This window comes from Hypanus sabinus, chromosome X1 (genome assembly GCF_030144855.1).
Source record: "Hypanus sabinus isolate sHypSab1 chromosome X1, sHypSab1.hap1, whole genome shotgun sequence".
NCBI lineage: Eukaryota > Metazoa > Chordata > Chondrichthyes > Myliobatiformes > Dasyatidae > Hypanus > Hypanus sabinus.
Window position 1 is genome coordinate 4978525 of NC_082738.1, and position 27624 is coordinate 5006148.

General features: G+C 42.7%; 1 protein-coding gene across 1 annotated transcript in view; it reads left to right on the forward strand.

Moving 5' to 3' along the window:
- tmem98 (transmembrane protein 98) overlaps window positions 1-27624 on the forward strand; it is a 53957-nt gene that overhangs the window by 3013 nt on the left and 23320 nt on the right. Inside the window, exon 2 of the mRNA XM_059955709.1 lies at window positions 25318-25528. Coding sequence (XP_059811692.1) covers window positions 25398-25528 — 131 coding nt within the window. The 5' untranslated portion in view covers window positions 25318-25397. The remainder of the gene's footprint in view (window positions 1-25317; window positions 25529-27624) is intronic.

Here is a 27624-nt window from a genome sequence, read left to right on the forward strand (position 1 = left end):
CAGCTTCTCTTTATTTGCTGTGACGATTTATGACTTTGAATACTTCCGTTGAGTGGCTTTTCAACTTACTATGCTCTGAGGAAGTGTAAGTTGTTCCTTATGTCTGATAGCCTGCAGGTCACCCTTGGACAAGGTATAGTACCTGCTTAACCACATCCCCCACCCCCCACCAATCAGGGTCATGCGAAGCCATGGGCGCAGGTGCTGGATGCTTGTATGAGCAGCTGGTGCATATCACAAGTCCTTGTTATGCAACCACTAACACCAGGCAGAAAATCTCTGAAGAGCGTTGATAATGGCTGGGGTCACCTGTCTTGTAAAGTCACTAAACAGACAGGCAGATGATCTCTGAAGAGTGTTATTAGCTGGGGTCACCCGTCTTGTAAGGGCATTAAACAGGCATCAGAACAGGAGCCTTCACGAAGGTCGCTGTTTACCAAGCGGTCTGTGTCACCACCCTCCTTTATGGCTGTGAAGCTTGTAGGGTAACCTACAGCCATCACATCAAGTCCTTGGAGCACTTCCACATAAGCTGCCTTCAGCGCATCCTGGGAAATACCTGGCTTGAGCGGGTGCCTCACACTGAAAGACCAACTGCAGAAGTATTGAGGCCATGATCACCCAGTGTCAGTTGCAGTGGCTGGGGCACCTGATAAGGATACCCCCATGTCGGCTACCCCGCAGAGTGTTATACGGCCAGCTACATCATGGTCGGCGCTCAGCTGGAGGGCCGAAGAAGCGCTATAAGGATCAGATGAAGAATGCTTTAAGGAAGTGCAAGATCAGACCTGAGGACCCGGAGGATGTTGCTGCTGACCGTATCACTAGGCAACAGCTGTGTAGGGATGGGGGTCATATTCTGGAGATGGAAAGAGCAACTAGAAGACAGCAGAAGAGAGCCAGGAGAAATGCAGCCACGGTTGCCATCACTACCACCACTACCACATATACATGTCCCACCTGCAATAGAGCTTGTATTCCAGGATAGGACTGTATAGTCATCAAAGATCTCACTGTTAAAGGAGTGGACGTCGTCATCGGATTTTGATGGACAACCGAAGAAGAAAGTCATTGCCCAGAAGAAGGCACAGGCAAACCACTTCCATAGTAACATTTGCCAAGAACTATCATGAACATGGATCGACCATGATCGTCCACGTCATACAAAGCGGCACATAATTATGATAATAATTCTCCAAGAGAGCATGCCAGTCTGTCCACGTAACTAAATGCTCATCTCTGGGAACTTTCTATAAATGTAATCTGTCCTCCTTCTATAATCTGCACATCCAAACGTCTGTTGTGCATAAATGGACACATTAATTTAGAAATTCAATTGTACAGCAGTGTTTGGAGCTTGAAGATTGCTTTTTAAATGGAGTGAAACACAACAAACCATTTTCCAGATGATTTTTGTTACACTGGAAATTTGACCAGGTGCTATCAAGAGGATGAATGAGCATCTTCAAACTGAGACAGCATTACTTGAGAGAACCATTGTGACAAAGTAGGAGCAGATATATCCTTCCATTTCAACAAAATGGTCCTCCTAGCTATCAACGTAACAAATGCAAAAACATGTTGGTCAGACACAGAAATACCATGAATATTTTGAGGAGTTATTCCAAAAAGCACAGTCAATTTATTAGGTTGTAGTTTGATTCTGAGTGCTTTAGAAATTGTTGAAATGACTGACTTCCAGAATGGTTTTTATATAGAACATGACCAGAACATATGTCAGTGTGGCTATCTCAGCTTTACATCTATCACAATACTTGTCAATATTGGGAAATATTTTAGAAAGTCTCTCTTTTGTCCAATGGTAACTATGTACAATTTTAAATTGAATCAGTGAATGACTAGCACAGACTGAGGAAGAGTTAACCAACTTCAGAATCTGCATTCAATCCTCCTTATAAAAGTCAAATTGATTTCTTTCTCCCAATCCTGTTTAATCTTAAGTAAAGGACACTTATCCCATTGTAATAATAAATTATAAATTCTTCCAATAGAACCTTTCATCAAGGGGTTCATATTCATATAAAGTTGCTAATTTAAATTTATATCCTATGGTTAAGCACTCTTTACAAATTTGGCTCCAGTTCCGCAATTTTTTTTAATCTTAAAAAATTTAAACTTTGTAGTATAATTTATCGTAACTACTTTGTTAAACCTTCCTGGAGTGATCCAGTTTTTTTACCTTGGAAAAATAAAGTTATTAAGTCTTTTTTGGACTTATTCAAAGAAGGCAGATTGATGTCTTTTGAACAATTAGTCGATAAATATTCTCTTTCATATTCACATTTTTTACAATATCTTCAAGTTAGACATTTTTTACAAAAATATTTAAGTAATTTTCCTTATATATTGGAGGCTGACTTGTTAGGTGAATGAGCATCTTGATGTCCTGACACAACTTCCTCTTGAATGATGCTACTGTTGACATCATTTTCCTTGGAATGCATTGTTTACAACATATTGAGTGAAATTAGAACAGGTTATCCTGCGAGTTACTTACTGATGGGTCTTCATAGTGCAGAGCGTGGTTGACATGCTGATGACATTGATTCAGTACCTTTCCTCCTCAAACAGCAATGACTTCCTCAAATCCCCTGATTTTGCTTCCATCACCTTGAGGCCCAGACCTTGAAAGCCCCTTTTCTGATCACCCAGGGTACAAATCCTGAATTTCTAATCCCCTGTGATCTAGGATCTATAATCCCACATAAAACAGAATCTCGCTACGTACTGCCTCAACCCTCTGAGTCACACCAAGTCATCATCTAAGGCTACCCCCTTGGCCCCTCCACCTCCACCCCTTAACCCAATATCTCAGTCACATGCACAAGTACATGTATGAAATTGTGGAAGTTGTGGCAAGGCAAGGGTTAACATAATGTCCATGTAAGCTGAGTTACAAATAGAGTGCAGACAGTCCAGGTCAGAAAGTCTTTGAAGAGCATAGCTCCCTTTGCATAGCAGTTTGCTTTCTGGGGACAAGGTAAGAATATGAATGGAGTGAAACACACGCAGACACAGACACACACACTCTCACACACTCACTCACACACAAACACACACACCAATTAAGGGACAATTGCTTACTAACTTAAAAGTATAATTGATTGTTAGCTTGCAGTTTCTATTGACTTTTAACACCTGTATTATGAATGACAATTGATCTTGCAAATAAGAAATTCAGACATTTACAAAAGTCTTTGAAGAGCATAGCTCCCTTTGCATAGCAATTTGCTTTCTGGGGACAAGGTAAGAATATAATGAACAGATGCGAAACACACACACCAATTAAGGGACAATTGCTTACTAACTTAAAAGTATCACTGATTGTTAGCTTGTAGTTTCTATTGACTTTTAACACCTGTATTATGAATGACAATTGATCTTGCAAATAAGAAATTCAGACATTTACAGTCTACCAAATGGTCAATATCCATAACTGATAAGCCAATTCTGTATAAAAATAACTGTTTTCTGTTCAGACGTCAGAGTAGTGTGGTGACAGGAGCCATGCAGTTCTCTTTGTGCACAAGTAAAATGAAGTATGATTGAGGAACAAGGTGTGAGTTTTCAGAGTCCAGTTAATCGGTGACAACAAAATACATGTAAACCTTACTTGCAATACAATGGAAAAAACATACTTGACATAACGTCATAGGTGCATAGCATCAGATATGCAACATTTTAAAGAAAAATATAAGTTATGTACTATTTTAACAAGAAAAAACACAATTAGAACATAAAAAGTTCCTGGTAATGCAAAGTGGTCTAATTACTCATCGTGTTGCTGGCTGGTAGACTGGGAGGGTTATAAAGGTTGTGCAGGATTGCTCAAGAACTGAATGGTTAAAAGGAATTAGTTGTTTTTGAACCTGATATTATTGGACTTCAGGTTTCTGCACCTGCTGCCCAATGGTAGATGTAAGAATCATAATCAAAGATGAGGATCTTTGATTATAGATGTTGCTTTCTTAAGGCAGCATCTCATACAGATACTTCTGATTGTGGGGAGGGATATGTCTGTGATGTGTTGGACTGCATTCACTGGTTTCTACAGTTTCTTGTATTCCTGTGCATTCCAATTGCTGTACCACACCAGGAGCAACCAGTTGCGATACTTTCGACAGTACATCTGCAGAAATTTGTTAGGACCAGAGCACCAGGCCAGAAAGTGGAGGGATGGAGAGAAGGTAGATGTCAGGGCCAGTAAAAACAGACGGGAGCAAAGTAATAGATGCGATGGGATGGATAGTTGGAAGTGGGTGTACTTTAATAATAGGAGTATTGCAGGTGATGAAGAGGTGGTGAGTTACACTACTGATCATAGACAATATCACAGCTGCACTCAGAAAGGACATAATGGAAGCTCATCTAGAGTCTAAAATGGGTAGAACTCAAAAATAGGAAGGGTGCAATCGCTCCAATAGACCCCCTACAGCCACAGGGATGTACACTGCGACCTTCTAAGTGCAAGTTTAGGTGGGGCAGAATTTGTGAGATGTATCCTATCTAGCTAGTCCAACAAGGGAGAGGGGCTGTACTAGATCTGCTGTTGGGTATGAGCCTGGCCAGGTGACTGACTTTCAGTAGATGAGCAATTAGGGAACAGCGATCACAACTCTTTAAGGTTTAAGATAGCTCTAGATGAGGATACATATTAACCTTGTGGGAGAGTACTAAACTGGAGCAGGGCAAATTACAAGAACATTGGGCAGGAACTAAGGAGAATTAACTGGGAACAGCTGTCTTTGGGCAAATCCACATCTGACATGTGGAGGGTGTTTAAAGACCAAATGCTCAAAGTTTAGGACAAGGATGGCAATGTATTAGAACCTTGGATGTTGAGGGAGGTATTGAATTTAGTCAAGAAGAAAAAGGAAAAGTACGCAAATTGTAGTAAGCCAGAATCAAACAGAGCCCTGGAGGATTATCAAGAAGCCAGAAAAGAGCTCTAGGACGGCATTAGAAAAGCCAGGGAAGTTCAAAGTAAAATTTATTATCAGAGTACATACATGTCATCGCATACAATCCATTTTTTTATGCAGGCATACTTAGCAAATCTATAGAACAGTAACTGGAAACTGGAATTGTTAACTGTAAACAAGTTGTGCAAATCCGGATATAAATAAAGAGCAATAAATAATGAGCATGAAATAACAAGATAACAGAATCCTTAAATGAGTCCTTAAAGAGGTGTAGCTATCCCCTTTTGTTCAAGAGCCTAATGGTTGAAGGACTGTAATTGTTCTTGAACCTGGTGGTGTGAGTCCTGAGGTACCTACCTGATGGCAGCAATGAGAAGAGAGCTTGGCCTGGGTGGTGAGGATCTCTGATGATGGATGCTGCTTTCCTGTGACAGCATTTCTTGTAGATGTGCTCAATGGTTGGGAGGGTTTTACCCATGACTTACTGAGCCGCATCCACTATCTCTTGTAGTGTTTTCCACTCAAAGGTATTGGTGTTCCCATACCAGGCTGTGACACGGCCAGTCAGCACACTTTCCACTACACGTCAATAGAAGTTTGCCAGGGTTTTCAATGACATGCCGAGCCTCTGCAGACTCCTGAGGAATTAGAGGCACTGTCATGCTTTCTTCACAATAATATTTATATGATGGGTCCAGGACAGGTCCTCCTGAGATGGTGACACTCAGGTTTGTAAAGTAACTGACCCTCTCTGCCTCTGACCTTCCGATGATTACTGGCTCATGGACCTCTGGTCTCCCTCTCTTGAAGTCAACAATCAATTCCTTGGTCTTATTGACATTGGATGAGAGCTTGTTTTCATTACACCACTCAGGCAAGTTTTCAATCTTCCTCCTGTATGCTGATTCATCACCCACTTTGATACGGCCCACAACAGTGGTATTGTCAGAAAATGTGTATATAGTGTTGGAGCTATGCTTAGCCACACAGTCATAGGTGTAAAGCAAGTAGAGCAGGGAGCTAAGTAGACATTCTTGTGGTGCTCTTGTGCTGATGAAGATTGTGGAGGAGATCTTTTTGCCAATCCAAACTGACTGTGGTCGACAAGTGATGAAATCCAGGTCCAGTTACACAAGGAGGTATTGAGGCCCAGGTCTTGAATTTTACTGATTAGTTTTGAGAGGATGATAGTGTTAAATGCTGATCTGTAATCAATAAAGAGCATCTTGATATATGCAGCTTTGCTGTCCAGATGTTCCAGGGTTGTGTGAAGAGTCAATGAGATAGAATCTGCTGTAGACCTGTTGCTTTGCTAGATGAATTGGAGCAGATCCAAGTCACCACTCATCCAGGAGCTGATATGCTTCAACATCAGCCTCTCAAAACGCATCATCACTGTGGATGTAAGTGCCACTGGGTGATACTCATTTAGACAGGTTACCAAGCTCTTTTTGTGCATCGGTATGATTGAAGCCAGCTTGAAGCAGGTGGAGCAAGAGGTTGAAGATGTCCATGAATACACCAGCCAGGTGGTCAGCACAGGTCTTCAAAACTTGGTCAGGTACTCTGTCCAGACTGGATGTTTTCATTGGATTCAGTCTCTTGAAGGCAGCCCACACCTCATCTTCAGATATTGAGACTAAAGGATCAGCGGAAGACATGAGGGTGTGTAATGGTGTAATGGTTCCTCCCCATCCTGGAGATCAAAGTGAGTATAGAAGGCATTGAGCTTATCTGGAAGTGAAGCTCTGCTATCCCCTATTTTGCAAGATTTAGCTTTGTAGGAGGTTATGGCATTCAAACCCATCCACAGCTGTCAAGCATCCATCGCTGATTCCAGTCTAGTCTGGAATCTCCACTTTGCCTGAGAAATTACTTCCCAGAGATCATATCTCTTGATCTGTTTTAATAAAGTCTGTAATGAGCCTGATGAAGTCATTCAGGTCCTCAAATGAGTTCTTAAACATGGCCCAGTCCACTGACTCAAGGCAATCCTGTAACTATTCCTCAGCCATAAAAAGTCCTTGGCAAGTAGGATTAAAGAGAATCCCAAGTCACTCTATACATATATCAAGAGCAAGAGGATAGCTAGGGAGAGGTTTAAGGGGGGGGGGCAAAACATTTGCTTGGATACAGAAAATGTGGGCAAGGTCCTTAATGACTACTTTACATCAGCATTTACCAAGGAGAGGGATGTGGAGGACAGGGAGATAAGTGCTGGAAGTATTAATATGCTGGAGCATTTTGAAGTGTAAAGGAGGAGGTCCTGGCGAAGGGTCTCGGCCTGAAACGTCGACAGTGCTTCTTCCTATAGATGCTGCCTGGCCTGCTGTGTTCCACCAGCATCTTGTGTGTGCTGTCAGGAGGAGGTAATATTATGTCCCAAACATTCAGGTAGATATGTCCCAAGAGCCTGATGGGATATATCCCAGCTTATTGAGAGAGGCAAGAGAAGAGATTACTGGGACCTTTGCCTTGTCCTGGAGAATTGGTGAGTGGCTAATGTTGTTCTACTGTTCAAGAAGGGAATCTATAGTTTCATGTCAGTGGTCAGGAAGTTACTGGAGAGAATTCTTAGGGATATGACTTATGAGCATTTGGAAACCCATGGCCTAATTAGGGAAAGCCAGCACAGCATTGTGCGGGGAAAATTGTACCTTACCAATTTGATTGAGGTTTTTGACAAGGTGTCAACAGAGATTGATGAGGGTAGGGCAGTGGAAGTTATTTACATGGATTTTAGTAAGATATTTGACAAAGTCCCTCATGGGAGGCTAATCGAGAAAATTAAGATGCATGGGATCTGTGGCAAACTGGCTGTTTGGATTTAGTATCTGAAGATGATGAGTGGGCTGCCCATAGACGACAGAGGGTAGTGGTCGAGGGAACTTATTCCAGCTGGAGGTCTGTGATTAGTGGTGTTCTGTAGAGATGTATATTGGGACATCTTCTGTTTGTGATGTATCTGACTTAGATGAAAATGTAGATGGGTGGGTTATGTAAGTTTGTGGATGATACAAAGATTGGTGGTGGTATGTATAGCATAGAAGACTGGTAAAGAATACAGTGCGATATAGACCAGTTGCAGAAATGGGCAGAGAAATAGCAGATGGAGTTTCACCCAGACAAAAAAAAATTGTAAAAAAAAAATTCCTCCATACCTCTGTTCTAAAAGGCCGCCCCTCAATTTTGAGGCTGTGCCCTCTAATTCCATAGGAATCATCCTCTCCACATCCACCCTATCTAGTCCTTTTGACACTTGGTAGGTTTCAATGAGATCCCCACGCACTCTTCTATATTCCAACGAGTACAGGCCCAAAGCTGCCAACCACCCCTCATGTTAACCCCTTAATTCCCGGAATCATTCCCGTGAACCTCCTCTGGACTCTTTTTGAACACATCCTTTCTGAGATACGAGGCTTAAAACTGTTGATAATACTCTAAGTGCAGCCTAACTAGCATCTTATAAAGATTCAGCATTATCTCCTTGCTTTTATATTCTATTCCCCTTGAAATAAATGCAAACATTGTATTTGCCTTCTTCACCATAGACTCAACCTGTAATTTAACTTACTGGGAGTCTTGCACAAGGACTCCTAAGTCCCTCTGCACCTCTGATGTTTAAACCTTCTCTCCATTTAGAAAATAGTCTGCACTATTGTTCCTTTTACCAAAATGGATCATTATATTTCCCAACACTATTCCATCTTTCAAGATTATATTTCAACAATGACCCTTCAAAAGATGCCTGACCTGCTAAGTAGCCCCCGCATTTTCTGATATCACTTCAGATTTCCAAACCTATGGTTTCTTTAACCTATTATTTATATTTCTGAATTATTTTTTGTAATGAAGCCTGGGCTACTAGAATATTGAAGTTATGGAGAGGAATTTTCAAGGGCTCAAGGCTGGGTAGGGCAATAAAATCTGTGAGAAAGACATGTTGCTATGGTGAGGTCTTGCTCTTCTCAATGGCTAACTAAATTCACCTAAATAAAAATCAGAACAAAGCATTCACTGAGAATTCCAAACAGTATTCAGTAATCCAAACATTGTTAATCTTTTGTTAGCTTGGCCAAGAAACTTAGAATAATTCTAGCAGGAATCCTCCTCCATGTAAGTGCAAGGGAACAGGACTCTACAATGTAATGCTAATTCTCAGTTATTCTTGGACTAAAGGGGAGTTTACCTCAACTGCCCTGCATTTGTTTCCTGTTCTGTCCCCTCAGTGAAAGAGACTGTTGTACAGAGAATCCAGTAGCATTGAATAGAAACTGGGCGTTGATTTCTACAGTTGCTGACTTGGTTTTTCTTTAATTTCTAATGATGTGCTTAAAAGAAGAGAGTTTAACTCTTGGAATACTGGAGTATTTTAGAATTTGCAATGCTGCAAGTATATTTTGAAGATTTAATCTTGGTGAATATCAATGCAGAGCAAAGGGAACATGCTTGTCGTTAGAAAACCATAAGATATAGGAGCAGAAGTAGACCATTCAGCCCATCTAGTCTGCTCCGCCATTTATCATGGCTGATCCATTTCCCTCTCAACCCTATTCTCCTGCCTTCTCCCCGTAACCTTTTCAGTTCAGGTGCCTTGCTGTTCGGTGTGGGCGATCATGTCTCTCCATCCATCAGGGTCCCTGACCCTCTGAATTGTAGTTGTTGCCTCCCCTGTTTCTAACCGTGACGTTAATCCATCTATCATTCTCATTCTCTGTCAGCCTCTGCTTCTTCCTCCTTCCAGCTTTCCAGTTGTAACTAAATTTTCTAATGTCTCTCTTCACGTGATGTGTCCAAAGAATTTTGATTGCTGTTTTCTGATTTTTTTAAGTAATGTACGTTTTGTTTTCATTCTCTGTAGAATTTCATTGTTGGTTATCCTGTCTGTATATGATATGCATATTATTCTTCTGAGGAATCACATCTCTGGTAAAGCTGAATTTGGAGTATTGTGTACAGTTCTGGTCACCGAATTATGGGATAGATGTCAACAAAATAGAGAAAGGACAGAGAAGATTTACTGGATCGTTACCTGGGTTTCAGCAACTAAGTTACAGGGAAAGGTTTGAACAAGTTAGGTCTTTATTCTTTGGAGCATAGAAGGTTGAGGGGGGACTTGATAGAGGTATTTAAAATTATGAGGGGGATAGATAGAGTTGACATGGATAGGCTCTTTCCATTGAGAGTAGGGGAGATTCAGACAAGAGGACCGGAGTTGAGAGTTAGGGGGCAAAAGTTTAAGGGTAACACAAGGGGGGATTTCTTTACTCAGAGAGTGGTAGCTGTGTGGAATGAGCTTCCAGTAGAAGTGGTAGAGGCAGGTTCGGTATTGTCATTTAAAGTAAAATTGGATAGTAAAGGAATGGAGAGTTATGGGCTGAGTGCGGGCCAGTGGGACTAGGTGAGAGTAAGCGTTCGGCACTGACTAGAAGGGCTGAGATGGCCTGTTTCCATGCTGTAATTGTTATATGCTGCATTGATTAATGGTGTCGGTGCTGTGCAATTGCTCAGCCAAAGGAGGTGTAAAGTGCTCCTTCCATCTGATAGCCTACAGGTCACCCAGTACCTGTTTAGCCTCCCACATGAAATCATGGTTTGCAGGTGGTGGATGGTTTTAACAAGCAGATTCTACAAATTGGAATTTATGGTTGTAAAACTAAAAATGCCGGGTAGATGAATCTGCTGATCAATGGCCAATGTCCAGTATGGAAACTGCAACTGAAGAAGGCAACGGGAAACCACTTCAGTATTCCTCCCTTGTACAATCATGAACTCAAGTCAACTGCGTAACCTTTTATACCCTGACTAATCACCAATCTGTCAACCATCACCTTAAAGACACCCAATGACTTGGCCTCCATGGCTACCTGTGGCAACAAACTCCACAGATTCACCTCCCTCTGGCTGAAGAAATTCCTCCTCATCTCCATTCTAAATAGATGTCCCTCTATTCTGATGTTGTGCAGTCTGGTCCTAGATTCCCCCCACCAGAGGGAACATCCTCTCCACATCCACTCTATCTGGGCCTTTCAACATTCAATAGATTTCAGTGAGATCCTCCTCATGCTTCTAAATTCCAGCAAGTATATTGCACCTCATAAGATGAGTTACTCATTCCTGGAATCACTCTCTTGAACCTCATCTGAATCCTCTCCAATAAAAAGCCCAAAACTACTCTCAATATTCAATGAGGCCTCACCAGTGCCTTTTAAAGCCTCAGCATTACTTTTATATTCTCATCCTCTTGAAATGAATGCAAATATTGCATCTGGGTAACAGGCATTCAAAATCTGGTATGATCACTAACTCTATAGTCTGAATATGTCCTCTCTTGATCTGTTTGATTGCTTTCAATATATACTCTGGTGCTATAGATTAGTTTAATTGAATCCATTGATTGCTGCCATACACAGGTTGGCCAGAATAAGCATGAAATCAATTAAAACCCTTGGGTATCTTTCAAATTGGTCCTTAGCTATTTGTGGAGCATGCAGTGCTCATATTTTCTTCCACAATTCATAATCTTGTGGATATGGAAATTGCAAAAATGAAAATACTTGTAATACCCAGGTAATCAGGCAGTATCTATAGAGAAAAAAAGTTGAAGTAAATGGTCTGGAAATTTAAGTCTCTGATGGACGCAGAAGATGATGATGGCTTTAGGGTATTAGTGACTGTACAGAAGGGAGTTGGGTAAGTGCGGGCATTGGAACTCTGTGATACTTGGAAGATGCTGGTGGAAGAGGGATGGACCTGGCCCACTAGTGAAGGAGGAAGTTTGGAAGTTCTGGGTTTGCGCATCAGGTGACTGTAGAGTTGGTGGGTGGTGGTGATACGCCGAAATTCATGGAGGGTGGTTATCAGGTTTGGTAGTAGAATTTAGTACAGTCTAGTGTGTGGGTGTGGGTGGTGGAAATAAGAATGCAGGGCATGTAATTGACTTGCTTGTCAGGTGTTCCACTCAACCAATTCAATGGAAAATTAACTTGTCCCAAGAGTCACACAAAATCAGAATGGGTGAGAACGACAGGACCTGTTCCCCAAAGAATATTTCAGAATAATGCAACATCTTTCATGCTCTCTGTCTCTTGATACCAATATTTACACAACTGGATTCAATAAATTCCACTTAATAATGAAAGTAGGACAGGAGATGAGGAAGGCTAATGTAAGGGTCGATCGTAAGTAGATGGTAGTACATGGTGAAAGAAGACAGTGACTGGACAAATAAATTGGATGAGACAGATTTGACTAAAATGAAATTATATTTATGCAGCACATTTTACATTATTGCTGTTTCTCATCATAGAGGGTTACCTGACAGACAAAGCAGCCTGCTGATGTTCAGGGGTGGTTTGTCAGGCAACATCAAAAGAAATTTAGTTCCTGTCTCTACATATTTCCAATACACCTGCAGTTTTTATTGAATCTGGTTACTCCATCCAGATCAAAAGCGACACAGTGAACCAACTGGTAGAAGTGCTGCCTCACATTGTAGCTCCTGTGAGCAAGGTTCTAATGACCTGCGACACTGTCAGAGGGAAGTTTTCTCCCTGTGGCGCAACAGCACTGGCTTTCTCCCACTTCCCTAAGATGTGCATGTGTTAGGTTGTTTGCGTACGGTAAATTGCATCTAGTGTGGAGCAGCTGACGGAAATGTGGACGGAGTAAAGTGGGATTGATATAAATGACAGTCGGTACAGATTCGCTATCATTCGATTACTGAGCCACTGGCGGTGATCTTTGCATCATCAATGGGGACGGAGAGGTTCCAGAGGATTGGAGGGTTGCGGATGTTGTTCTTTTATTCAAGAAAGGGAGTAGAGATAGCCCAGGAAATTATAGACCAATGAGTCTTACCTCAGTGGTTGGTAAGTTGATGGAGAAGGCCATGAGAGGCAGGATTTATGAACATTTGGAGAGGCATAATATGATTAGGAGTAGTCAGCATGGCGTTGTCAAGGGCAGTTCATGCCTTACGAGCCTGATTGAATTTTTTGAGGATGTGACTAAACACATTGATGAAGGAAGAGCAGTAGATGTAGTGTATATGGATTTCAGCAAGGCATTTGATAAGGTACCCATGCAAGGCTTATTGAGAATTATTGAGAAAGTAAGGAGGCATGGGATCCAAGGGGGCATTGCTTTGTGGATCCAGAACTGGCTTGCCCACAGAAGACAAAGAGAGGTTGTAGACGGGTCATATTCTGCATGGAGGTTGGTGACCAGTGGAGTGCCTCAAGGATCTGTTCTTGGACCCTTACTCTTCGTGATTTTTATATATGACCTGGATGAGGAAGTGGAGGGATGGGTTAGTAAGTTTGCTGATGACACAAAGGTTGGGGCTGTTGTGGATAGTGTGGAGGGCTGTCAGAGGTTACAGCGGGACATTGATAGGATGCAAAACTGGACTGAGATGTGGCAGATGAAGGTAGAGCCATAGATGTAATGTATATGGATTTTAGAAAGGCATTTGAGAAGGTACCCCATGCAAGGCGTATTAAGAAAGTAAGGAGACATGGGATCCAAAGGGACATTGCTTTGTGGATCCAGAACTGGCTTGCCCACAGAAGGCAAAGTGTGGTTGTAGACGGATCATATTCTGCATGGAGGTCGGTGACCAGTGGTGTGCCTCAGGGATCTGTTCTGGGACCCCTTCTCTTTGTGATTTTTATAAATGACCTGGATGAGGAAGTGGAGGGATGGGATTATAAATTTGATGCTGACACAAAGGTTGGAGGTGTTGTGGATAGTGTGGAGGGCTGTCACAGTTGATAGGATACAAAATTGGACTGAGAAGTGGCAGATGTTCAACCCAGATAAATGTGAGGTGGTTCACTTTTGATAGGTCAAATATGATGGCAGAATATAGCATTAATGGTAGGACTCATAGCAGTGTGGAGGATCAGAGGGATCTTGGGGTTTGAGTCCATAGGACACTCAAAGCTGCTACGCAGGTTGACTCTGGTTAAGAAGGCATACAGGGCACTGGCCTTCATCAATGGTGGGATTAAGTTTAAGAGCTGAGAGGTAATGTTACAGCTATATACGACACTGGTCAGACCCCACTTGGAGTACTGTGCTCAATTCTGGTTGCCTCACTACAGGAAGGACATGGAAACAGAAAGGGTGCAGAGGAGATTTACAAGGATGTTGCCTGGATCGGGGAGCATGCCTTATGAGAATAGGTTGAGTGAACTCAGCCTTTCTCCTTGGAGCAAAGGAGGATGAGAGGTGACCTGATAGAGATGTACAAGATAATGAGTGGCATTGATCGTGTGGATAATCAGAGGCTTTTTCCAAGGGTTGAAATGGCTAACATGAGAGGGCATAGTTTTAAGGTGCTTGGAAGTAGGTACAGAGGAGATGTCAGGGGTAAGATTTTTTACACAGAGAGTGGTGAGTGCGTGGAATGGGCTGCCAGCGGTGGTGGTAGAGGCGGAAACGATAGGGTCTTTTAAGAGACTTTTAGATAGGTACATAGAGTTTAGAAAAATAGAGGGCTATGGGTAAGCCTAGATAATTTCTAAGGTAAGGGCATGTTCGGCACAGCTTTGTGGGCCGAAGGGCCTGTATTGTGCTGTAGGTTTTCTATGTTCTATCATAAAATCTTCATTGTTAAAACAAAACACTATTTCCACCTCCCCCTTTTTACCTTTTTGATTTTTCAATTATTCTTAAGTTACCATGTCTTTACTTCTAAAGTGAATAATCGATAACCGGAGCAATACATACAAAATGCTGGAGGAACTCAACAGGTCAGGCAGCATTTATGGAATGAATAAACAGTTGATGATTCAGGCTGAGACCCTTCATCAGTGCCAGAAATCCATAGCTGGATCTGCTTTCTTTAGTAATGCCCAAGATCATTTCTCCAGTGTCTCTATCTGAAGGGGTGTATGCTCCATCAAAGAACAACCAGAACTCTCTATAGAGTGAAGTGGTCCTGAAAGGGTGAACTCTTCATGTCCCATGATAGATATTCTTCCATGGAACATTTCCAAGACTGACTTGTAAAACTTGTCAGATGAATGGGATGTAATGCTGAGTCTTTCCTTTTCCAAATTTAGTGCAGGGAGTTTTGTGAAATGACGAAAAACAAAGCCGTAAAATCTATGATAAAGAAAATGTTTTCCATTCAAGTGCAGACAGAACAAACCAAATAAAGTGTTCAGCCAATTGATCACACATGGTATTAATAAAATATGCTTAAAATTGACCTTTGTGCAGTTACAATGGTTTCAGTTTAAACACAATAAATTATCTGAGTGTATCGTGAGCCCTCACCCTTCGCTGTATCCTGTGAGATTGTCTGGGCCATAGATCAGTGTTCTCAAGTTTATAGCTGCACTTTGACAGTCTTGCACTCAAGAAACACAACTCAGAGTACATGAAAAATAAACAAACTGCCACTTTACTTGAGGAAATGCTGGCTAATATTGCAAAGCCACCTCCTGCTCAAATCAATCTGAATTGTCCTTTACATATAATGACACAGAAGGGAGCCACTCAGCCCATCAGGCCCATGCCAGCCCCTAGTATAGCAGAACGTTACTCCCATTCCCATTTTCCTTATTTCTGTGTAGTCTTCCAACTTATTCTCACCACAGGTAGCATAGTGGTTAGTGCTATGCTATTACAGCTGTGGCATTGGAGTTCGGAGTCCAATCCCAGCATCCGCTGTAAGGAGTCTCAGTACATCCTCCCTGTTAGAATGCATGGGTTTTCCCCAAGCGCTCTGGTTTCCTCCTACAGTCCAAAGTCGTACTGGGTAGGTTAATTGGTCATTGCAAATTGTCCTGTGCTTAGGTTAGGGTAAAATCAGGGGTTGCTGGGTGGTGTGCTCAAAGGACAGGTAGAGCTTATTCTGTGCTGTATCTCAATAAATCAATCAATAGTTCTTTTGCATTTGTACAGGGCCCTGGTGAGACCACACCTGGAATATTGTGTACAGTTTTGGTCTCCAGGTTTAAGGAAGGACATTCTGGCAATTGAGGAAGTGCAGCGTAGATTCACTAGGTTGATTCCTGGGATGGCAGGGCTGTCTTACGCAGAGAGATTGGAGAGATTGGGCTTGTACACGCTGGAATTGAGGAGATTGAGAGGCGATCTGATTGAAACGTTTAAGATAATTAAAGGATTTGATAGGATTGAGGCAGGAAATATGTTCCAGATGTTGGGAGAGTCCAGTACCAGAGGGCATGGATTGAGAATAAGAGGTCAGTTATTTAAAACAGAGTTGAGGAAGAGCTTCTTCTCCCAGAGAGTTGTGGAGGTGTGGAATGCACTGCCTCAGAAGACGGTGGAGGCCAATTCTCTGGATGCTTTCAAGAAGGAGCTGGATAGATATCTGATGGATAGGGGGATCAAGGGATATGGGGACAAGGCAGGGACTGGGTATTGATAGTGAATGATCAGCCATGATCTCAGAATGGCGGTGCAGACTCGAGGGGCCGAATGGTCTACTTCTGCACCTATTGTCTATTGTCTATAATAGGTTAATTGGTCATTGTAAATTGTGCTGGTCAGAGGTTTCTGGGTTGACCGGCTCAAAGGGCTGAGAAGGCTTACTCTGCAATGTATCTCTAAATAAATAAACAACCTCCATTTGATTTTGTTGTTACACTGACCTACATTCAGGGTTAGGCTACAGAGACCTATTAATCTACCAGGGCACCTGTGAGATGGGAGAGGAAAGTAGAGAACCTGGGGAACATCTTACATGATCACAGACAGAACATACTGACTCCACACAGACAGCAACTGTCTGGATCAAGCCTGGATCTCTTGTGCCATGAGGTTGCAGTGCTAATTACTGCACCACCCTATGATTAGTTCCACTGGCTTGATGTACTCCAATAAGCAATTACCCTCTTGCTTAGTAAAAGTAGGCCCCTCTGCAATTGTAATGATTTTTTTCAGACATCGAGGGAATGGAGGCAAACAGTGGATATGGTTTCCTTGGGACTTTGGCAAATCCACTGGCACTGCCCATTCCTCATTGCACTGTGGTCATGGTAGGTTTTCCCAGGCCACTGTGGTCATGAAGGTTGCACAGTGGTATGAGGAAATTAATATTGGAATAGGTTTGTTATTGTCACGTGCCGAGATATAGTGAAAAGCTTGCCTTGCATACTGATCAGATCATTACACAGTACATTGACTTAGAAACAGATAAAGCAATAGCAGAATGCAGAATAAAGTGTAACAGCTACAAAGAAAGTGCAGTGCTGGCAAACAATAAGATGCCAGATCATAATGAGATAGGTTGTGAGGTCAAATGTTCAATTGATTGTATTAGGGAACTATTCAATAGCCTTATAATAATGGGGTAGAAGTTGTGTTTGAGTCTGGTGGAAGTTGATAGGTTTTTGGTTAGTCAGGGCATCAAAGGTTATAGGAAGAAGGCAGGAGAATGAGGTTGAGAGGGATAATAAACAAAAACTATAAGACAGGCTTAGAGCCAACCAATGCTCCTCATATGACAAGCCTTTCTGTCCTGGAATCATTTTTGAGACCACCTTCAAGCCCTTTCCAGTTTCAGTACATTTTTTTCTTAGAAAAGGAGCCCAAAACCATTCACAATACTTTAAGTGAGGCACGATGAAATGGCAGAGCATACTCAATGGGCCAAGGGCCTACTGGTAATTCTGCTCCTATGTGATGTGGTTATATGGTCTAATGCTTTCAGGCTTTTGTATCATCCACCCTGGAACAATGAAGCAAGGGTTCAGAAACCATTCACGCAGCTCCAAACAAAATGGTGCTCAGCAGGTGAAAAATTGGGTTAACCCAGAATAGAAAAAATATGTGCTGATTTTTCAGTGTTTTAATGTCCATCAAGAAATTCATTCCATCATCATGCAGTGATTTTTAAAAAACCTCCCTGTACTTTCCTTTATTGAAACATATGGTCTGAAAAAAGCAGTTCTTATTTAGTCACAGTAAAACCCAATTTTTGCTAACTCTATTTCTCCTATTTTCGCTATTTAAAGGTTCAAAGCCTATTCCTTGTTCTCACTCAGTTGTGTCATGCTCAGTTATAATCTTGCAAATGTTGTTACCACTTTTGGCTCTTGGAATGTCAAAGTTTTTTCATTCTATGGAAGATAGTAGGGTGACTTATAAACATCTCACTGCATGGCAGAATTTGTTTAAAGTGTAGCAGTCCAGAGAGTGCACTCAGATCCTGTCTTTGTTGTTGACACCAATGAAGATGTATAGTATATTCATTTATTTATTGATTGAGATAGTGTGGAATAGGCCCTTCTGGTCCTTCAAGCACCACCCAGCAATCCCCAATTAACCCTAGGCTAATCACAGGATAAGTTGCAACGACCAATGAACCCATCAACTGGTACATCTTTGGACCCTGAGGAAACTTGTATGGTGATGGGGAGAACGTACAGATTCCTTACAGGCAGTGTTGGTAATTGAACCTGGGTTACTGATGCTGTAAAGCATTGTGCTAACTCACTACTCTACCTCCTTGGAGTGATGGAGGATGAGAGGTGACCTGATAGAGGTGTATAAGATAATGAGAGGCATTGATCGCGTGGATAGTCAGAGGCTTTTTCCCCAGGGCTGAAATGGCTAACATGAGAGGACACAGTTTTAAGGTGCTGGGGAGTAGGTACAGAGGAGATGTCAGGGGTAAGTTTTTTTTTTACCCAGAGAGTGGTGAGTGTGTGGAATGGGCTGCCGGCAACAGTGGTGGAGGCGGAAATGATAGGGTCTTTTAAGAGACTCCTGGATGGCTACATGGAGCTCAGAAAAATAGAGGGCTATGGGTAAAGCCTAGGTAGTTCCAAGGTAGGGACATGTTTGGCACAGCTTTGTGGGCCAAAGGGTCTGTATTGTGCTGTAGGTTTTCTATGTTTCTATGAAAGAAGTGATATTCTTTCCATTTTCTCCTGACAGCCAAGGACACTTTCAGGATTTTAAGTTTTCATCTTTTTAAAACAGTGTGCTAAGCATGTATTCACACATCTTCTACTTCTGCTCCTTCCTTTCCAATCCCGAAATGTCAACTGTTTATTCCCCACCATAGGTGCTGCCTCACTTGCTGTGTTCCTCCAACACCTAGCGTGTGTGACACATGTACCCTTAATGCTATGAAAGATCATCAGGAATGGGATACATTCCTCTGCTTGTAGTCCCACTTCTGACAATGTTCCTGCATGCAGCACTTCATGTCTAATGGCAGCTCCAGTAGTTCAGCCTCTGCTGAAATTCTAGGTACTGGGAATGAGAAAAGTTCCTTCCATTGCTCAGTGTTTGAGAGCAGATGGAGGGAATCACTGTTGGCTCCACTACCTCTTCTGTTTCTAATCAGGGTGTCCTTCCATAGCCTGATGGGATACTTAATATCTTGTCGCTGGTTGCATCACTGTTCACAAATATGCACAGACATTTCGTCTTGAGGACTTAATGTTTGGTCACCATTACAGCAACAGCATTAGAAAAAAAGGCCTTGAAGAGTTGCAGGCTGATTAAATCCATTTATACTGTATGGTAATAATTAGAACTCTGAGACAGAGACTCCTGTCCTCTGTTTGTTATTTAGCCGCAGATGATCTATGCATCGCAGTTGGGATACTGTTTCCCAGAGGCTAAAATTCATGCTTGTTTGGTGCATTAAGTGGATTCGGCATGTGGTTTTAATTTGGAGACTACAAAAAGTAAAACCAGGAAATTGAGAAAGAAAAGAACCGTTCAGAAATACTGAGGTGGTTTTCATGAGATAAAGCTTCCCTCACCTTTATGGTTCCTGATGGCAGCTGCGGAATGAATCAGAACCCGCAGAGAAGACTACTGTAGACTGAGAGAAAATGTGGGGGGTGGGGTTGTAAATACCTTCAAAATTTCTAGCCAATTTTCCACCTTGCAGTATTTTAAGATAAGACCATAAGATATAGGAGCAGAAGTAGGTCATTTGACCCATTATTTTACTGCACAGGTAAAGTCCCATGTTGCTAGTGACCCCACGACACCATTAACCATGGGCTCATCTCACTGTCAAAGATAGTAGCATACATTTGTGCGATGAATTATACATATGGACACCAAGCTTTGATGCTATATGTATGGTGGTGACGAAAAACTGACAGATGCAGGGTTCAACCTATCAGTGGGGAAGTGTGGTCTTTAAGTTCAGTCCATATCAATTTACAGGATTTGCTACTCGTTTATAAATGCAGGTTGAATATTTACCATCCAATTGCTGTTAGTAAACACAGAAATAAGCACTGCCTACCAGATAACACCACTTGATGGTCACTTGACACTGTCAGCATGTGATGCTTTAAGATGAATCACGTCTGGACGTCTCTGGTCAGTTTCCCAGTGGTTGCCAGTCAGTCTAGCGATGTCCACTAGCAGAGTATAAATGCTTGAAAAGGCTTTCAGGCATGATCTGTGCATGAAAATCATGCACAATTGAATCTAACTTGTGGACATATGTTTGAAAATTCTGCATTTCCAAAGGGTTATTCAGAAGCAGCATGATGTGTATCTACAGCAGTATTAATACAATCAGCGTCACCATCCCTGACACAACATGAATCAACATGGAGTCCCAAAGAACCATATCAAACAAAATTTGACATCAAGTGTATTAGCTCAGGAAAGAACAATATATTTAAAGTGGACAGGTTTCAAAGGTGCATTCTCTGAGGAGAAAGTTACTGAGATTCCACAACGTAGGAACTCAGTTTCTGCAGCCACAGTTGTCTGTGTTATACTGATGGAAAGTGGAGATCTAAATGAGTGTGGAAGAGCAGGAACTCAGAGACCTTAGAGAGTCAGGATCAGAATCAGAATCGGGTTTATTTTCACCGGCACGTGATGTGAAATTTGTTAACTTCGCAGCAGCAGTTCAATGCAGTACATAATATAGAAGAAAAAAAACAAAAATAAAATAACAATAATAACAAATAAGCAAATCAATTACAGTATATGTATATTGAGTAGATTAAAATCATGCAAAAAGCAGAAATAATTGTAAATTAAAAATGTGAGGTAGTGTTCACTGTTTCAATGTCCATTTAGGAATTGGATGGCAGAAGGGAAGAAGCTGTTCCTGAATCGCTGAGTGTGTGCCTTCAGGCTTCTGTATCTCCTACCTGATGGTAACAGTGAGAAAAGAGCATGCCCTGGGTGCTGGAGGTCCTTAATAATGGACACTGCCTTTCTGAGACACCGCTCCCTGAAGATGTCCTGGGTACTTTGTAGGCTAGTGCCCAAGGTGGAGCTGACTTGATTTACAGCCCTCTGAAGCTTCTTTCGGTCCTGTGCAGTAGCCCCTCCATACCAGACAGTGATGCAGCCTGTCAGCATGCTCTCCATGGTACAACTATAGAAATTTTTGAGTGTATTTGTTGACATACACTCAACAGTGTATTTGTGTGTTAGTGATAGTGTGTTTATGTTCTATCGCTGAGCAGCAGTGAACCATTTGATTGGCCTATCAGAGTTCTCTTTGGGAACCAGTTGACTTGATCAGCATTTCTGATCTGGCTATTGTTCACGGTTGCACTTAATAAAAAAAAAACAAATCTCTAAAAACTCCTAATGAAGTATAGTCGCTGTCTTGTCTTCTTTATAACTGCATCGATATGTTGGGACCAGGTTAGATCCTCAGAGATCTCAACACCCAGGAACTTGAAGCTGCTCACTCTCTCCACTTTCGATCCATCCATGAGGATTGGTATGTGTTCCTTCGTCTTACCCTTCCTGAAATCCACAATCAGCTCTTTCATCTTACTGACATTGAGTGCCAGGTTGTTGCTGCGGCACCATTCCACTAGCTGGCATATCTCACTCCTGTACACCCTCTCGTCACCACCTGAGTTACCAACAATGATTGTATCGTCAGCAAATTTATAGATGGTATTTGAGCTATGTCGAGAGGGAGCCTAACAAAAGAAAAAGAGAAAAATATGTAGCACAGCTGAAAAAAAAATTCCCAACAGCAGCCAATGACATTTAGTTGTATTGTGGTGACCCATTTCCTGGCACATCTGAACCGGCTCACAATTAGATAGCCTACGGGGGTTTGTGAGCACAGAGCTTTGGAGCCTCTGCGCCATGGGGGGCAGGTTGAGGGAGGCTTAAAAGTGAGGCTGAGGATTTCGAATAAAGTTTTTTCCTTCGACTGCAGTTACCAACTCCGTGTCGTAATTTTAGCGCTGCGTGTAGCACACCGCTACAATTGGTGACCCCGACAGTCCAAACGATTTTTGGACCAGAAATGACCGACGCCGCCTCTGTTCATGCGGTTTCGTTGAAACTGCCGGGTTTCTGGACACAGCGACCGAACCTATGGTTCCAGCAAGCCGAAGCCCAATTCCACGTTCGCCGGATCACCTCAGCAGACACCCGCTACTACTACGTGGTGAGCTCCCTCGACCAGGACAGCGGCCCAGGTCGTGGAGTTCGTACAGTCGCCCCCGGCAGACGGCAAGTACACGGAATTCAAAACCCTGCTCCTCAGGACTTTCGGACTCTCACGGCGCGAGCGGGCTGCCCGTTTATTGCACCTGGATGGCTTGGGCGACAGACCTCCATTGGCTTTAATGAATGAGATGTTGTCTCTGGCCGACGGACACACACCCTGCCTCATGTTTGAGCAGGCATTCCTGGAGCAGCTGCCCGAGGACATACGCCTGCTGCTGTCCGACGCGGATTTCAGTGACCCCCGGAAGGTGGCAGCCCGGGCGGACTTGCTGTGGAACGCCAAAAAGGTGAGCGGGGCGTCCATCGCACAGATCTCCCAGCCACGCTCCCAGAAGCAAACCAGTCCAGGCCCGACTGCAGAGCCCGCCAACCCCCAGCCCAAGGAACACTGGTGCTTCTACCACCAGCGGTGGGGCGCAGAAGCCCGCCGTTGTCACCCGCCCTGCAAGTTCCCGGGAAACGCCAGGGCCAGCCGCCGCTGATGGCTACGGCAGCTGGCCATCGGGATAGCCTCCTGTATGTGTGGGATAGAAGGTCGGGACGCCGGTTTTTGGTCGACACTGGTGCCGAGATCAGCGTTTTACCTCCGTCGAGTTATGACACCCGCAGCAGGGCACCGGGTCCCCCCCTGAGGGCCGTGAACGGCAGCACAGTAAGGACCTATGGCACCCGTCAGGTGCAGCTACAGTTCGGCTCCAGCCAGTTCACGTGGGACTTTACACTGGCCGCCGTAGCCCAACTGCTTCTGGGTGCGGATTTTTTGCGGGCTCACAGCCTACTGGTCGACCTGCCCAGGAAGAGACTGGTACACGCCGAGACCTTTCAGACGTTCTCCCTGGGTGCAGCCCAGTTGCCAGCCCCTCACCTCGGCTCCATCACGCTGTCCGACAACGACTTCACCAGGGTCCTGGCGGATTTCCCATCGGTTCTGGCACTGCAGTTCACAGCGGCCATGCCCCGACATGGCGTACAGCACCACATCCCGACCCAGGGACCACCCCTCCACGCCCGCGCTCGGCGGCTTCCCCCGGACAAGCTCCGACTGGCGAAGGAGGAGTTCCAGAGGATGGAGGAATTGGGGATCATCCAGCAGTCCGACAGCCCATGGGCCTCCCCACTGCACTTCCCAGCACATCCGAACCGGCCCACAATTAGATAGTCTACGGGGGTTTGCGAGCACAGAGCTTTGGAGCCTCTGCGCCACGGGGGGCAGGTGGAGGGAGGCTTAAAAGTGAGGCTGAGGATTTTGAATAAAGTTTTTTCCTTCGACTGCAGTTACCGACTCCGTGTCGTAATTTTAGCGCTGCGTGTAGCACACCGCTACAGTATATCTCACGTTCAGTGTTGAACTAGAATCAAATGAACCTGTAATTACACTTTATATCTGTTCAATGGGAGCTGGTTTGCATAATGCCACCAGTCTAAAGATTGAGATTCCATCAGAATGTAGCAGGAACCAAGCAAACTTTGACCAGCAGGTTTTATAGCCAAAGCTCTTGAACCAGTCTTTCCCATAATAAAAAAACATGTAAAGATCCCAAGTTTTAAGCAGCGGTTTGAATGTTTAAAGTTACAAATTTTATCCTATTTCAATATGACAACTAAATATTAATGATTGGTCACCTTTCCATTTATTTTCTCTGATATTATCAATGCAGTGCTGTGTGTTTTGGACCCTGGAGAGATGTAGTGTCACAACTCAGCAATGATTTGATTTGGAATTAGGGTTGTGTTCTGCTCCTTCTTTGATAATTATACTCATCATCATCATTATGTGCTGTTTCATATGATGTGGGTGATTATGGTCTTTGACTATGAAGGTTCTTGGCAATTTTTACTACAGAAGTGGTTTGCCATTGCCTTCTTCTGGGCAGTGTCTTTACAAGATGGGTGACCCCAACCATTATCAATACTCTTCAGAGATTGTCTGCCTGGCGTCAGTGGTCGCATAGCCAGGATTTGTGATATGCGCCAGCTGCTCATACGACCATCCAACACCTGCTCCTATGGCTTTATGCGACTCTGATCGGGAGGCTAAGCAGGTGCTACACCTTGCCCAAGGGTGACTTGCAGGCTAGTGGAGGGAAGGAGTGTCTTACACCTCCTTTGGTAGAGACGTATCTTCACCCTGCTATCCATTTATACTACAGGAGCTAATAGGAGTGAGTCTTGTGAATTGGTGGTGTAGATCCAAAAAGATCCATGCATAAATCAAATATGGAAAGCTGAAAGAATGATAATGCTGGAAATATCCAACTGTCTGAGCAGTGTTATGAAGAGAACCAAAATTAATGATTCAGTTCATTGACATGAAATGTTCATTCTGTTTTGTTTTCCACAGGGTATACTTGCCCATCTTGCTTTTGGCAGATGTACATAACTAATTTAGCACTTACTTCTAGTTCTAGCAGTCTGGCTCACAAACTCTGCTGGCAAGCAGCAACACTCTGGTAACCTTATCCAGTAGCATCAGAAACTAAATTTTACATAAACTATTAATTTTTAAGCCATTCTCTCTATAATTCTAACATACAGAACAATCTGTAATTATAGATTGGCATCTGTAAAGTAATCCAGTCTGCTATTTAATGCTTAAGTTTTACTGTCACTTGTGTAATAATCAGATCATTGAATCTGGTTATTCATTTAACAGGATATCCTTGGAGTGCTCCTGGCAATGGAGATCAGAATGTTTCCACTGTCATTGCTCTCTGGATTAACAGCACAAATGACACTTTAATCAAGTGGGAGTTCAAAGCACATCTGCCGCTCATCACATGTCAGCAGTCACTTCCTGCAACAACTCAGACTATGCCTTGTTTTTCATTGTTTATAATTCATTTTTATAAATTGTTCTTTACCATGAAATACTTCATAACAAAGTCAATGAAATGTCACCATTTTACTTAAATTTCAGATAAAATGAAGTCTTAAAAGCACCTATAGAAATACGGAGGATCATCCAACTTAAAACATACAGTACACTGTGCTATTGCCATGGAGACGGTGGTTATCGTGGCAATTGGAGTCCTTGCAACAATATTCCTGGCATCATTTGTGGCTCTTGTGGTTGTCTGTAGACATCGATACTGCCAGCCCAGCAATCTATTGCACCAGTTTGACTCAAAGTAAGTCTCAACCAGCAGAGAGGCATGGTCCATTTGAAAATGTATTTAATTTTTAATACTACTTTACTTTTTGCTGTGCTGGAAACAACATATTTGTTCTAAGAAAACCTGTTAATTTATGAGAGATGGTCATTTGATATACTGTACTATGGTGGAAAGCCCAGCTCCATAGCCATAAGACTGTAAGATATAGGAGCAGAATCAGGCCATTTGGCCCATTGAGTCTGCTCCGCCATTTCATCGTGGCTGATCCTTTTTCCCTCTGAGCCTCAATCTCCTGCCTTCTCCCCTTCATGCCCTGACCATTCAAGAACCTATCAACCTCTGTCTTAAGCACAGCGGTTATCTTTGACTTTGACTTTCAAGCCTGTAAGGATATCTCTCAAGTGTGTGAAAGACTATATAAATGCATTTTCTCACTGTCCACTGTGCAAGTATGAGACTGCAGTCACTGGAAAATCCACAAGCTCCAATGTATTATTACCAAAGTACTAACTGATGTGATCACATTAACATTATGAACATCTAGCCATATATCCACTGCCTGTCAGTGCATTTATCATTGGCCTTGTGAAGTTTGAATATGCAGTTTTATATGCAACACACACAAAATGCTGGAAAAACTCAGCATTCACCTCCCAGCTTCTTACTTCATTTCCTCCTCCCCCACTCACCTGGCTTCACCTATCACCTTCTAGTTTGTAATTCTTCCCCTCTTCCCCACCCCCCCCCCACATTCTTTTTCTGGCATCTCCCCCCCCCACTTCCTTTCCTGATAAAAGATCTTGACCCAAAACTTTGACCGTTATTCATTTCCATAGATGCTGTCTGACCTGCTGAGTTCTTTCAGCATTTTGTGTGTGTTGCTCTTGATTTCCAGCATCTGCATTCTCATATTCAATTTTATATATTATTATATCTGTTTATTTACAAAATGCAAAATAAATTAGAAAAACTCATTTGTAACTTCAAAATTTCAACCTGAAGATGGTTAAGATGTCATTGTTATGTTAAAGAAAGTACTTGATGTGTTTGTGCAGTGAGAGGTACAGACTGGACCACACCTCAAAGTTTGGTGTCAGTAAATTGTGTTAAACATTAGCCAAATGTTTGCTTAAGTGCTTTGGTTTTCAGCTGCTTAAACAATGAATCATGAACCTCAAGTCAAATAGACTAGTTCTACAAGTGCAGAAACAATTACCATTAACATTACCATTGCTCTTCATGCTTCCAAAAGGTATTCGGGGTTTGGGTTCAGAGTCAGAATCAGGTTTAATATCACTGCCATATGTCATGAAGTTTCTTGTGTTTGTGGCAGCAGTACAAGGCAATACATGAAAATAGGGAAAAAACATGAATAACAGTAAATAAATTTACATATATATATATAATAGTTAAATAACATCCATTCAGAAATCAGATGGCTGAGAGGAAGAAGCTATTCCTGAATCACTGAATGTGTGTCTTCAAGATTCTGTACCTCCTTCCTGATAGTAACAATGAGAACAAGGCATGACCAGGGTGTTGGGGGTTCTTAATGATGGACACCACCTTTCTGAGGTGCTTGAAGATGTCCCGGATACTATAGAGGCTGCTGCCCATAATAGAGCTGACTAGGTTTACAACTCTCTGTAGCTTATTTCGATCCTGTGTAGTACCGCTTCCCCCCTCCCCAATATCTGACCATGATGCAGCCTGTTAGAATCAATGTCAGCCAGTCAGTTTCAATGGGACTAATTTTGAATGCTCCCAGAGACAGAGCAGGAATCTCAAGGCATATGGTATGATTAGCCTGCTGGCAGCAGACATGCTTCAGGTTACCACCTCCTTTCAATGGTTTCACACTGTGGCTTGCTGTTGATTATTTGGATCAATCAGCAAAAGGTCAATAGTTAGCAATGGGCTAACTTCAATTAAAGCCAGTATTCCTTGCCAATCTGTACCTCTTGGTATTGGTAGCTGTGCAGCAAGTGAATCTGAGTTAACAAAACATTAGTAAGGGAGAGAATCAGTCAGAGTGAGAATCAGGTTTATTAGATTACATGGAACTTGTTGTTTTGCAGCAAACAGTGCTCTACTCTCTACACCCATGACTG